At 38.8% G+C, this 14,783-nt stretch overlaps 1 protein-coding gene across 14 annotated transcripts in view; it reads left to right on the top strand.

The window, feature by feature from the left end:
* C9H12orf42 (chromosome 9 C12orf42 homolog) overlaps positions 1 to 14,783 on the top strand; it is a 183,518-nt gene that overhangs the window by 86,946 nt on the left and 81,789 nt on the right. For 13 of the 14 annotated variants that reach the window (XM_021922832.2, XM_021922822.2, XM_021922824.2 and 10 more), the window contains one exon: positions 6,395 to 6,463. Coding sequence is in view for 5 of the 14 variants with exons in the window: in XM_021922822.2 (XP_021778514.1) it covers positions 6,395 to 6,463 (69 nt within the window). In the remaining 9 variants the exon portion in view is untranslated. Of the gene's footprint in view, positions 1 to 1,108; positions 4,140 to 6,394; positions 6,464 to 14,783 lie in introns of those variants that run through there. The other variant, XM_021922831.2, reaches the window with a different exon arrangement.

Below are 14,783 nucleotides of genomic sequence, written 5' to 3'. Positions count from 1 at the left end.
AGCTTTCCCAGATCTCTCTGATTATTTAGGGGGAGAAAAAGTCAACACTTGACCCTGCTGCTCTATCTGGCTGCTGCTCCATTTCTTGTTTCTCATGCATGGTTAAATTCCTAAAAATGGTGTTTACTATACCCACAGCCTGTATTTCCACGTCACTCTCCAGAATCTAGTTTCTATATTCACTATATACTATGTACTCCAGGGGAAGGTGCCCACAATCAGGACCACCATGTAAGTTTGGATGGTATACCTTACACAAGACTCCAAGCCAAGGGGATAGGAAGAGGCTAAAATTTTGGTGCATTTAATAGCTAGACTAAGTGCTACCATGGGGCCTTATCTGCCAAGAGGGGCGTGCCATTGTTACTGTGATGATGATAATAATTATTTTGTGCTTTGCCTGAAGGCTCCATAGGGCTAGCTGTGGCTTTGTCCACAATTCCCTTGGTCCAGTCTCAGCCTTTACTGTCTGATCTTATTTTTCAAAATCTCAACCTTTTAAAGCATGTGAGCAAGAATGAAACCTCATTTGTCTAAAGGGTACAAAATTCTTTGTCAACAGGAGGCCTTCCTCAAGGCGGTTAAAATCTTAAATCACTATGGGATTGGGATGAATTGTAGTTGACCTTTGAACAGCATGAGGGTTGGGGTGCAGTTGCCCTTGTGCAATAAGAAATCCATGCACAACTTTTGACTCCCCCAAAACTTAACTATTAATAGCCTACTGTTGACAGGAAGCTTTACCAATAACAGAAACAATTAACACACATAGTTTTGTATGTTATACATATTGTATACTGTATTCTCAAAGTAAGATAGAGAAAAGATGTTATTAAGAAAATCATAATGAAGAGAAAATGTATTTACTATTTGTTAAGTAGCAGTGAACCATCATGAAAGTCTTCATCTTCATTGTCTTTACAATGAGTAGGCTGAGAAGAAGAGGAGGGTTCACCTTCTGTCTCAGGGGTGGCAAATATGGGAGAAAATCACTGTATTAGTAGACCTGCGCAGTTCAAACCCATGTGTTGGTCAAAGGTCTACTGTATTTTTCTGTATATTTAAACAAAATACTAGTTGAAGGAAGAAAAATAAAAATTAAAATCATTATGTAAAAATACAATGCCAATCTCTTTTTTTCAATCACTTGGCTGTCTCATGCCCTCCTCCTTTGCAGTCATCCTGATGGGAGACACCTGAACACTGTGAAGAGTCTGCAGACTTTATGACTAGGAAGGCTCACCTTGGAATCGCAACTCCAACCACTTACGCAGTGATATTGCCTTGGCTGTCATTGAGTTCTGTGGGCTTCAGATTTTTCATCTACAAAATAAGGATAAAAATTGTTGGTTCTCAATGTCCTTTGGTGGAGGATAAACGGAGTTATTACAGGGCACATCTACTATTTGACCTGGCAGCAGCTCATAGCAGAGTCAGAATGTTCTCTCAGTCTACACTTTCCCCATGCTGACCCTCTATTAACATTACTTTTACTTATTCTTTTTCAACTGGATTTTTTTTTTTCTTTTTGCTCTTTCTTTAACATCTTGCTCAGCTGACATCTCTTCCAAGAAGTGTTTACTGATTCTTCACATTTGTCTAAATCTTCTCCTCAGGTCTGGTAGATGAGCTCCCCGGTACCTTGTGCATCCATTTTCACAGTCTTTATCCTGCTATGTTGTAATTGCACCAGGGGAGCATTATGCTTCATTTTTTTTTGTATCCTTGGTACTGAACATAGTACATGGCAAACCAATAACTATTTGATAAGCTGCATTGTCTTAATCTCAACATCTGGACAGGTGGAGAGAAAAGTGTCGGCAAAGCCATGGCAGTTGGGAAACATAGATGATTAGAAGCAGTGGTGACCAGACCCCTTCCTTGTATGTTTCATCTCTAATGGATATTCCTCTATTGCTTAATTTCTGATCCATTGCGCTATCCAGGTCTCTTCTTGGAGAAGAACTGATCTCTTTCCAGGGCTTCAGTTATGTCTTGTCTTGACCGTATAACCTCTTGAAAGCAGCTATCTACAAACATCAGTAGATCAGTACCTTGCTATTCCAGAACCAACAACACCTGGGAGTTTGCTATAAAACCAAAATCTCAGGCCCTCCTCTAGACCTCCTGAATTAGAATCTGCATTTTAGCTACTCCTCAGGTGATTTGGATGTACAGTAAAATGTAAGAAGCCCTGGATTAGTAGTAGGTGCCTTTAAGAATAATGTATTCCCTGAATTTATTGATATTTAAATGCCTTTGCCTATGATGTCTCAGGGAATGGCATTGGGTCTGTTGCAAAGAGAATGAAATAGAACATTGGTATATCGATGAGATCTTGGCCAAAATCAGGCAGTAATTTTCTAACCAAGTTAACTGCAAGTGAAACAATCCACATTAGATTAGAACTAAGTAGACAACCTAAATATTTAAAACGGGTTCAATAAGTGAGAAACAAGTATTTCATCTTAATGTCTTGATCCTCTGCTTGGATAGAAAATGATTATCATTTTAAAGAGACTATTTCTTTAGAAAGAAATGCATTATCCCACATCAAGGCAAACATGTTTTTTTTTTTTTTTTTTTTTTTTTTTTTTTATTTGGTAGCAGTTTAATGACTGAAGCAAGGATTTCAAAAGCTATCTCCTGGTTTCTGTTCCAATCTTAGAGGCAAAGCAAGTATTTGCTTTCAGCATAGTTGACACCCAAGCGTTTTGCAAATGTTTCCACAAAGCCAACTGCCCTTTATAGATCCCCCTGGGAACTTTTCTTTTGGTTACTAACCCTCGAGAGCCTACAACTCCCTATTTGTGAAGGTATTTGTCAGACAGAAAGAGGTCATGAATCTTCAGATCTTTTTGAGGAGCATGATCAAGACTCCAGTTTGAAAAACTTTATGCCTTTGCTCAGACCTTTGGGCTCATCTGAAGACTCCCTTCTCCAGCCTTATCATCCCGTTGGAACATGCCCCTCCACACACACAGATACACAAAAACAGCACTTCTGTAGCATTTCTTGGCTAGTATATTGTAGGGTTGAAAATTCTGAGAAAATTCATTCCTTATCTGAAAGCTTCATTGGATTTTAAATGCATTTTTATACTAACATTTCTGTTGATGAATCTTGTAGATGCATGAAATTTTATGTTTACTGCTTTTGCTTTATCACCAGTTCAGTCATGGTTTCTCCCTGGGTCTCACCTTTGTATCTTCCATAGTACCTTATTCCCTCCTCCTTTTTAAATAACAGAGTCCCAGAGAGTGTTCAATGACTGATCTCTAATGCCATGCGCTAGGTTGAATAAAAGGCTGTGGTCAAACACTCATCTGGAGAATCATGTTACAAAATCGTCAGTGACAAAGACCTGCTACTGAGATATTGTGGCCTTCCAAGGACCTGATGGTGGATTCAGTTTTTACTCTTCACGCACCTATTAGGTGGTTCAAGTGTATAGATGCGTGTGTGTGCGCTTGCATGTGTGTGCATGCCTATGAGCGTGAACAGAACAAAAACCTCAACTCTCTAGCACATACCACCTGTTTTCACATCATTGTTGTTACAAAAGGCTTTTTTTTTTCCTCCTTTAATTAGCTGAGCTGTCCTATTTTTTCATAACTTGCCTCTTCTCTAACATATGGGCTGTAACCGTATTTCTTTTCATTAGACCTGAGCCTTGTTTGTCATTTATACCATACTTTTGCCTTTCTCTTTCATTTGGAAAGAAAGAGAGGCTTTTCTATTATTTTAGAGCAAAGCACCTCTGGTTTATGTGGCGACTCTTGTGGCTTTCTAAATGCACTTGATTTAGCTTTCAATGTGTAATTACTGCCAAACAAGTTAATTGCTTTATAAGTGTCCAAAATTCCCTGGTTTAATTTTGCTTTCATTTACCAACCTTCATTATACATCCACTGTTCAACATAAACACAAATGATTGTTAATGAATGCCTAATACCATATTCATTAGAAAATCAGGTTAATGACTGGCAATGAATATCCCAGCTACTTTATTCTTTCAAGCTTTTTAGTTATTTATTTTTGCCTTGTTGATTACAATAGCTTTTTTGTTTACCAGGAAATTCTACCTGTACTCCTAGTCTGTTTCTTTCTGGACTCCTCGTCTTGCTTAAAAGTTCAAGGTAAAGGTTTCTAAGGTACTCCCATTCCTTAATTGTTCTTTCTTCCTGCAGATATGTCCAATATATGTAGCTATTTGTACATAAACTTTATCTCAATAATGCTTTATAAAAAATTAAAAAACCAAGGCAATCAGAATGCACATGATTTCCTTGGGCTATTGGCTACCATAAAGTCTTGTTGTTTGGACAACAGAAATCTCAGGACTGCGTTGTATAGACGGTCAGGTGGTACACTGAACTACCCTAAAAGGTACTGTTTTTGCATCACAATCTCTGTGAATGATGCCACCCTGCTGTGCCATCCACAACTTGCATAGCTCTGAGGAGTGGCACTAAGAAATCTCCAATGAAATAAAAAATGGATCAGAGCAGGGTGGTTTGGGACAGCATTCAGTGCTTCGTGCTGATTGCCCTGGGCAAAGGTTGCCTACTTGGAAGATACCACATGTGTGAATGTACATGGTTTGAGTGAGTGGCAGGAAGTCCATGGAGGAGGAGAACTGAGATGCACATCATGGGGATGGGCCTGATTTTCCCCCTGGTAATTCTTGCTTTGTAAATGAAATTCCTTCCCCTCCCTGCAGACATGGGGTTGCTTTTCCAATCAAACCGGCAGCTGAGGTTCGAAGGCTATGCATGTGTGCTGATAACCCAACAGAGGACGATGGGTAGAATACAAAGTCTGGATGCTGAAATTTGAGCCCTGGCTTGTCACTACATAGTTGTGTGATCTTGAGCAGTTTCCTCATCTATCAAGTGCAAATGTTGGCAATTTAGAATTCCTTCTGGCTCCACACCCTGTGACACCACATTCCTTTTGGGATGACAGGAGAGTTCCCCTGCATTCTTTCAATGCATTGACTGGATGCTTACCATGTGCCCAGCATAGAGTTGATGTCAGGGATACTAGGTAGAAGACACATTTTCTTGATCTCATGGGAAGACATATCGGGGGGCCCATGCACCCCGCCTGTCTTTGGCAGCAGTACAAATGCATCACAGTGGTAGCACTACTCAGCTTCAGTGCTGTGAAATCTATTACCCTCCCCAATTATTTACTCCAAGTTCTAGTAATTTTACCTATTTCTTCCCCCTTGGGCCCCCTTCTACTGCTCTTCGCACCATTCTTCTATCATGGTACTTTAATCTCAGAGAAGCTCTTGTTTCTTCTACCATTTTTGTCTCAGTTTCTGTCTCTAGCCCTCACCCAAGTCTACATAATCTATATTCCTTGACTCCACCTGTTTCTGTACCTTCAGGACATTTAGTGTTATTGGAATCTTAACTTTATTTATGTGATTCTTTGGTTACTACCTTCTGCTTTAGACTCTAATCACCTCTGGGAAAGGTAGTGGCAGACTCACCATTGTTTTTCTGACATATACTTGTATCCTGGTGATAGATTTTTTGGGGGTCTCTCCTTCATGACACCAATCTTAACAGACTGGTTTTAGCAAATATTGGGCAACAGAAAGTCAAAGACCTTGAGGAGCATAACTAACTAAATAAAAAGCACTGAATTGAAAACCAGAAGTATGAAAACAAATCCTGATATTATCTTATTAAGGTTTGGTATTTTAAGTAAAATTGCAAGTAAGTTTCAAATCAAATGTCTGATTTGATAGTTAAGTAAATTTGTTCTCTTCCATTGTGAGATCCTCAGGGGTTACCTCTTCTGACCTCCCTGAGTTTATCTATTGTATGTTTTGTATATTTGTTTCAGTCACAGGTGTCTACAGTGATAATTCTGCATGCCAAGCAACTCCAAATAAGTGACTTTCAACAAGAAACATTCATTTCTTACTTATGTTCATGAACCTGTGGGTTGACTATGGCTGCATTGGGCTCAGCTGGGATGGGCTTCAGGCTATGGGAGGTACAGCAAAGTCACATGGCAAAGGGTGTAAATGTTTAATTCTATTTCATCCCAATATATCACCATATTTTCAAAATACTTTGTCTCTCTCTTTCATCACATGTATCAGAGTTAAAATTTTACATTTATTTGTGTGATTATTTCGTTACTACCCATGGCTTCCTCTGGACTCTTGAGGATGGGAACTGTGTTTTGGGCTCACCATTGTTCCCAAAACACCTGGGACAGTGCTGTGGGCAATATCTGGTGCTCAGTGAATGAACAGCCATTGTTTGAAAGAATTAGCTTCTGATCTGCCTAGAAACCATCACAGGAATGGAAATGTTTCTTTCTAAGAATTACTGAAGTGATACTAAATGCCTTGTTTCTAATGTTTCAGAAATCCCCTTGCTACATTCCCATTGTGAGCAGTGCCACCCTGTGGGATAGAAGCACACCCCATGCAAAGGTGAGTCAGTGGAGTGTTATGTGCAGGGCTGCTCCATAGTGCCGACCTTTTGGCTTCAGTTGCTTTACGTGTAAGCAGATTTGTTCCTTTGTATTTTTGACTTTATAACTAGTAAAGGATTTTTTACATTTTAAAATAAGAAGGATGTTAAAAGACATTTCCTAGAAAACCTTGGATCTCTGTTTGAGAGTCATGCTATCTCCTTATTCTTTACACACAGATATGTACACCTAGAAAAACCTGTATCATCCACTGATGTCCAAGAATAGAAATCACAGTACATTAGGGGTCTTTTCAGTGCATTTATGTGACCAACATACAGAAACTAGGGCAATAATTTTATCTTACCATCATCCATAAAAATTTACAGCTGAGTTCACTAGGCAAAAAGTTGACCTGTTAGTAGTGTTCCTTTCCTGTACCATCTTCTACTAATTGGTTGCTAATGCTCTTTTTCTTGGTGAGAGCCAAAGTGAATGTTTGTCCCTACGATGTGCATATGCATGGCTATAAATGACTACGATGTGAACATGGAGATGGTCACCATGGCTGGCTAGTCCAGTTGTCATGGAGCTGTGGTAGCTTTCCAGATTCAGTCCCACTGGAGCTTTGTTTACAAAAGCAGGATTGGGATGAAAAGAACCTTTTGGCCAACACTGAAATTTACATCCTAAGGGCTTTAATCACCTTCATTTCCTTCCTATTTACCATGAAGGGAATTGCAACTTCCTCTAAAAAGGAACACACAGTCCAGCAACACTGATGAAATCACAACATCCCAAGCACATGAGGAGGAGAGAGTTTTCTCTTCTGTGGACTCCCTTTTACAAAATTTGTGAGCAGTACTGGCTTAAATTACAGCTTGCAGAAAAGTAGCATATGGTGACTGGAAATACAATTCAAGAGTAGAAATCAAAGATGTAGAAAATCACATTTTAAGATTAATGGAAAAGGCCAATAATAGTAGAAAACATGAAAAATATGAAGTAGTTGAAAAACATGACCTAGTTTTCTCCCTGTTCTTACTTTGCACTAAAGCAGAGGAATGTATCTAAGTAAGATACCTGCAATATACTGTTTCATTAGTTATATGTCCATTTGGACTTCAAGGATCTGTGCAACTGAAGGATTCCATGACTCCCAGAATGGACTGTGTTGGAAAGGAGACAGGCCCCAGTAAAGTCCCTTTATTACTACTATTCCATAACTAGTATGTCAAGGCTCTTAGAAGACAACACTTCATGAAAAGGGACCACAGATCCATTCTCTCATCAAGGAGTAGTGCAGGTGACAATGAGAGTTGGCATTTAGCTCATACTGCAGCAAGATGATGCCTCTGGAACTCACAGACCAGTGCCCCCTGGGTGCCACTCCTTTCCTCTGACAGCTTAAGTTAGAACGGGGAAGCAAGTGCAGTCCTATGTAGAGCAGGGCTTGGCAACAGCTAGATCCTCTTTCAAATTGCATCATCTCTTCCTCTCTCTTTCTTCTCTCTCTCTTCCTCTCTGTGTTTTTGTGACTTTGGAGGAATTATAGAAGTAGGACTAAAAAATTTTAAGATTTATATCTTTAAAATACCTTCATATTATGTTGTTGCATATAGTATATACTGTATATTGACTGCTATATACTTTATTATATATTATACATTGTATATTATGCACTGTACATCAGATGTTATATAGCACATGTATATGAAACATATACTATGTATAACATACTATCATATATGTCAGATAACCTGTATTGTGTGTGTGTGTGTGTGTGTCTTTGTGTGCCTCTGTGGCTGTGGCTGTGTGTATGTGTTCCAGTATTATACCTTATATATTGTATTTACTGACCACCTAGCAATAGTCAGATACTAAAAGCAACAGTAAAGAAAAAAGTCTTTGCTTTTTAGGAGACTATCAATAGTGAAGAACATAAATAATGGGAAATTATCAGATAAATAATTCAAGTAATTCCAGAAAACTGCTTTGTTATGAAAACTGTAGATTGGAGGTAATGAGGTTGAGTGTCTCTTGGGGTGGGAGGAGGGTGCTGCTTTTGCTAGGGTAAGGTGGTCACGGAAGGCCCTTCTTCTTCTTCTTCCTCCTTCCTCCTTCCTCCTTCCTCCTTCCTCCTTCCTCCTTTCTCCTTTCTCCTCCTCCTCCTCCTCCTCCTCCTCCTCCTTCTCCTCCTCCTCCTCCTCCTTCTCCTCCTCTTCTTCTTCCTCCTCCTCCTCCTCCTCTTCCTCGTCCTCCTCCTCCTCGTCCTCCTCCTCCTCTCCCTTCTCCCTTCTCCCTTCTTCTCCTCCTCCTCCTCCTCCTCTTCTCCCTTCTCCCTTCTTCTCCTCCTCCTCCTCCTCCTCCTCCCTTCTTCTCCTTCTCCTTCCTTCTCCTTCTTTCTTTTTCTTTTTTCTTTTTTTTTGAGTTTGCTGGATCATATAGTAATTCTACTTGAACCCGGGAGGTGGAGGTGGCAGTGAGCCACGATTGCACCATTTCACTCCAGACTGGGTGACGGAATAAGAATGTCTCAAACAAACAAACAAACAGCAACAACAAAAATAGACTTAATAGCCTTTAGAAGCATTTTCATTAACATAAAGAAAAACGCCAATGACTACTATTATTATGTCTGTTCAAAAATGTCCTCAGGGTTCAAAGCAATAATATACAGGGAAAATGTATAAGAATTGGGGGGAAAAGATAATGTTTATTATCTACCTGGACATTCTAAAATTATCTCAAAATTATTACAATATATAAATTATTAAAACCAAAACTATAAATTACTTTGGAATAAATTTAAAAAATTATAAGACATATATGGAGAAAAGTATAAAATATTATTTAAGGATACAAAAGAAGGTGCCCAAATAAATGAAGAGATACTATGTATGTGAATGAGATGTCCATCTTAGTCTTTTTGGTGAAGTTAAAAGAAGACTGATCCTACAAATTAAATGAAAGACCATAACTTGATCTTTCAATTATGAAGAAGAAAAAAATATGGGAACTTGTTTTTACCAGATATCAAGACTTTTTATAAAGCCTTAGTAATTAAACAGCATGCTGTGTGCTCAAGCGTAGGCCTGTGGAACTGAACAGAATATATACATCTGATATACAAAAGAAAGGATATTAGATACTGATGGGGAAAGGAAGGACTACGGACAACTGGCTATTCCTACAGAAAAAAAAGGTAATATTTATCTATTCACACTAAATAGAAAAGTAAACTTTGGGCAGGTTTAAGAAAACAGTAACTTTTAGAGAAAATACAAAATATATTTTATGACCTGAGGGGTATAAAGGGATTTCCCAAGGTATAAATATCATAAACTTTCAAGATATATTGATACATTTTACTACATTATAGATTAAAAAGTTTCCTTTACCAAGCTTTATAACAAAAATAAAGACAGGTTACAAGTTAACAACAAATATTTGGAGAGCAAATACTAACAAGTAATTTATTTCTATAATTTACATGGAATTCCCACCAATTTGTAAGAGAAAGATAGTTAACTGGGCAGAAAAATGAGCAAAGGATATGAATTGACAATTCACGAAGAGGAAACCTGAATATCCAATAAAAGTATAAATAAAAGTTTTAGCTTACTAGTGTCAAGGGAAATGCAGATAAAAACTGTAATGAAAGATGATTTCATACTTGTAAGTTGACACAAATGAAAAAGTCAGATGATAAAACATGTTGACAATGGTATAGAGAAATGGAGAGTCTCACAAAAGCTGCTGCAGAATCACGTTAGAGAGAATTTTCATGATCTAAAACAGTTGTAGAATGTAAACACCTTTTATTTTATTTTTGATACAAATATTTGTACATATTTATGGGGTACATATGTGATATTCAGTTTAATGCACTGACTGTATAATGATCAAGTCAGGGTGTTTGGGGTGTCCGCCACCTTGAGTATTTATCATTTCTATGTGTTGGGATCATTTCAGGTCCTTTCTTCTGGCTATTTTGAAATATATAATAGATTGTTGTTATCGATAGTCACCATACTCTGGTATTGAACATCAGAATGTATTCCTTCTATCTAAATGCATGTTTGTACCCATTAGCCAATCTTTCTTTATCCTTGCTCCTACCCTGATACGCTTCCCAGCCTCTAGTATTCATCATTCTGGAATGAAAACACATTTGACTCAACAATTTCCATCAAGGTGTGAAATTAGAGACTTTGTACTCAACGAAGACACATAGACCAGCAGTCCCCAACCTTTTTGCGTTTTGTGGAAGATCATTTTTTCCACGGACCAGGAGGGGTTTGGAGGAGATGGTGTCTGGATGAAACTGTTCCACCTTAGAAGATCATCAGACATTAGTTAGATTCCATAAGGAGCGTGCAACCTAGATCCCTCACAGTTCACGATAGGGTTCGAGCTCCTGTGATAATCTCGTGCCACCACTGATCTTACAGGAGGCAGAGATCAGGTGATAACACTTGCTCCAAGCCTGCCACTCACCGCCTGTTGTGCCTTCTGGTTCCTAATGGTCTGGGGCTTGGGAACCCGTGACATAGAGGACCGTTTTCTGATGCATTGATTTGTAATGGAAAATTAAAAAGCACGTGTTCATTAACAGTAGAGTAGATAAATACATTGTGGCCTAATTTATGCAATGGTCTGTTGCAACTAGTTTAAAGGAATAAATTGAAGCTGTACAGACCGTCAAGGATAAATCTCAATAATCTGATGGTGATTGAACGTTATCAAGTTATAGAATTACTTACATATTTGGTATGACAGATACTGTCACTTAGAAGGTAAAGTTATACACCTTTGCTTTTCCCTCCCAGTTTGGAGCCATTTGAGATGTAGACACACAGATCAGAAAGATGGTGGTAAAAATATATTCCGGGTCAAAGCTGGATTGAAGAACTTAGTAATGTTTCCAAAAATATAAACAGATCATATTCTTCTGCTCACAAACTTCCAATGGGCTTCGATTTTACTCACAATAAAATCTGAAGTCTTTATCATGGTTCCAAGACTCTACATAATCTGTACCCCACTACCCTACTGGTCTCTTCACTTATATTTTACTCTCCAGCCCCTTCCTCTGCTCAGTCCTCCAAGCACGCTTCCCTCCTAGGTCCTTTGCATTTACTGTTTTGTCTACTAACAATGCACCTTCTTGCGAGTTGCTTAGGAGAGTACCAACCCCAGATGTACTGGTTCTGAGTACAACCACAACAGATCTACTCATTCTGAGGCAAGTGGGGCTCAGAAGGAAGTATGTTGGTTCAATCATTTTCTTCAATTGATCAGTTCAACAAATATTTATTCAGTACCTGCTGAATGATAGAACGTAAGCTCCTTTAGGGCATGTACTAGTCTGTCTTACTTTTTGTGGTATCCTTAGCTCCCAGCAGGATGGCAGTACATTGTAGATGTTCACTTGATATTTATTGAATAAATGAATAAATGAGTGAGTGAGCACTTTGCAGGTACTAGAGGTACTCTGGTAAGCCTCTGTTCCTGTTTTTCTATTGCTGTGTTTAATTGCTGTTCCTGGAATGACCTTGCTTTTCTCTGGAAGCTCCCACCTTGGTGTCATATCTCCCACCTGTCTTCCCCTTGTTCTCAGCATGCAGCCCCACACTGGATGGAATTTCTCTGCCACAATTTGGAGTCAGCCTCAGTTATCAGGCCTCTCCTTGGGGAATAGGAGTGGAAAGGGGACCCCATCTGTGCTTCCCAATGAGCTGTCCACTAAAGCCACCCCTCCAGTGCTTGCTTTCCTGCTGCTCTGCAGGAACCCTTCTTGATAGAACTGTTCGGAAACAATTGGTAGTATTTGTGGAAAAAATAAATTGCTTTCTGAAAAGTATGTTCAGTGGTTTTGTGTTTCAAACACATAACCAAATCAGTGATCCTATGTTAAACATGTCTTTTAAAATTATGTAGTGTACAAACCAAGGTTTGTATGGCTTAGCATGGAGGAGACACAGGAGAGTTGGTCGTAAACAGGTTAGTAACCTTGGACTGCATCTTTCCCACAGCAAGTGTTAAAGTGGACCTTTTAAAGAACAAGCCAGAATGCATCTAGGCCATGCGTGACCTGAGGACTCTAAGAAGTCAGGTAAACGTAGGGCAGGACAGACAACCTGTGGCCTAGAAAAGAGCATCATTTTCTCAGCAGGTGTGAGTTAGATTTGTGCCAAAAGGCATTTTAAGATGTTTTATAAGAGAGTAATTTGAGAAATAGAGTGTCTTCATCTCAGCATGACATGGCGCTGAACTCATTCTCAATCTCCTTTCTGACTTTAGCGGGGATTAACTCCTGCTGTTTCTGAGATGGTCTGGAGATACCTTTTATATTCAACTAGGTGCTTCTTTGGGCATTTATGTATGAGCATGGGAAGATTTTTGAAATGTTTGCTTTTTCTAATATCCAGTATGAATACCTGAAAGAAAAAGCGTCCATTCACTTTGGCAAAACTACTAATAATTGCCCCAGAGGATAGCTCGCAAGTCAATGTCCTATGGAAATGATTTGAGGATCATATCAGCAAACCTGGGGAAGGTTCCCCTAGGGATTTCTCTGATTTCCAGGAATTTGCTCTGCCTAGAGTCATAGAGCATAAAGCTAGAAAGAGTTGCTTTTCAGAGGTGAAATCATGGCACAGAGTTATGAATAAACACCATAGGTTTTGATTTCTAACAGATGTGTATTGTTGTCTGGGGTAAATTAATAATAATTAGCTATTTCATTCATTCAATAAATTGTATTAAGTACAATATATACTAGGCATTAATTTAGTCATATAGCAGTGAACAAAAAACCCTGACCTCATGGAGTTTTCATTCCAGTGTGGCAGTGTGGGAATCAGACAATAAACAGATGATCCAGATAGTGTTAGTGATACTATAGAGAAAAAGCAGGGTAAGGGAATGGAAGCATGTGTCATTGTTGATATTTGCCATATAAGAGTCTTATTTGCAAGCAACAGAAGCTAGTATAGTTTGGCTGTCTCCTCCAAATCTCATGTTGAGATATAATCCCCAATCTTGGAGTTGGGGACTGGTGGGAGGTGTTTGGGTTATGGGAATGGATCTCTCATGGCTTGGTACTTTTCTTGTGATAGTGCGTTCTTGCGAGATCTGATTGTTGTAAAGTGTGGCACCTCCCCACCCCTACTTTTTCTCCTTCTTGCTCCCACTTCTACCATGTGAGAAGATTGCTCCCTCTTCCCCTTCCATTATGACTGTAAGCTCAGAAGCCCTCACCAGTAGCTGAGCAGATGCTGGTGCCATGTATCCTGAACAGCCTGCACACCCCTGTGAGCCAATTAAACCTCTTTTCTTATAAACTACCCAGTCTCAGCTATTTCTTTATAGCAATGCAAGAATGGACCAACACAGAAATTGATTCTGGTTGATTGACCAAAAAAGGAATTAAATAAAAATAACAGTGGATGCTTTACAAGATCTTCAGGAGGAGTAGATAAGAAGAGCCACGCATGGACTTCCAGGAACAGTGTCCCAAGGGACACTGTACAACTGCTGTGATACCTGATAACACCTGCCACTACCTCCACCACTGAGAATGAGATACCACAGCTTGTACTGATGCCACTTCTGTGGCAGGAACTCAAATTTGCAGTTTCTGCTACTGCACAGCTGCCAGAAAGAGAATGAGAAAGAGAATTTCCCGTCCTTTCTTCATGTATTACTAGTTCATGAGTCTGGCTGCTAATGAAAGTGCCTGGACATTGACAGTGCTACTTCACAGATTTGTTTCAAGATTAAGTGAGCAAAGTTGCAGAAAAATCAACATACAGAAATCAGTTGTATGTCTATGCACTAGCAATAAACAACCTGAAAAGGAAATTAAGGAAAACAATTTCATTTAAAATAGCATCATAAAGAATAAAATACTTAGGAATAAATTTAACCAAGGAAGCAAAAGATTTGTATGTTGAAAACTGTAAAACAGCTGGAAGACATTAAAGATGACCTAAATAAATGGAAAGACATTCTATGTTCATGGATTGGAAGACTTAACATTAGTATGATAATACTACCCAAAGTGATCTACAAATTCCATGCAATCCGTATCAAAATTCCAATGGATATTTTCATTTAAATTATTTAGAAATAGAAAAATGTATCCTAAAATCCATGTAGAAACTCAAAAGATTCCCAAATAATCAAAACAATCTTAAAAAAGAACCAATTCTAAAGGTTCATACTCCTGATTTTAAAACTTACTACAAAATGACACTAGTAAAAACAATGTGGTACTGGCATACAGATAGGCATATAAACTGATGGAATTGAATAGCGTGTGACGAAATAAA

This window comes from Papio anubis, chromosome 9, assembly GCF_008728515.1.
Source record: "Papio anubis isolate 15944 chromosome 9, Panubis1.0, whole genome shotgun sequence".
Taxonomy (NCBI): domain Eukaryota; kingdom Metazoa; phylum Chordata; class Mammalia; order Primates; family Cercopithecidae; genus Papio; species Papio anubis.
This window is presented reverse-complemented; position numbering and strand designations above follow the sequence as displayed.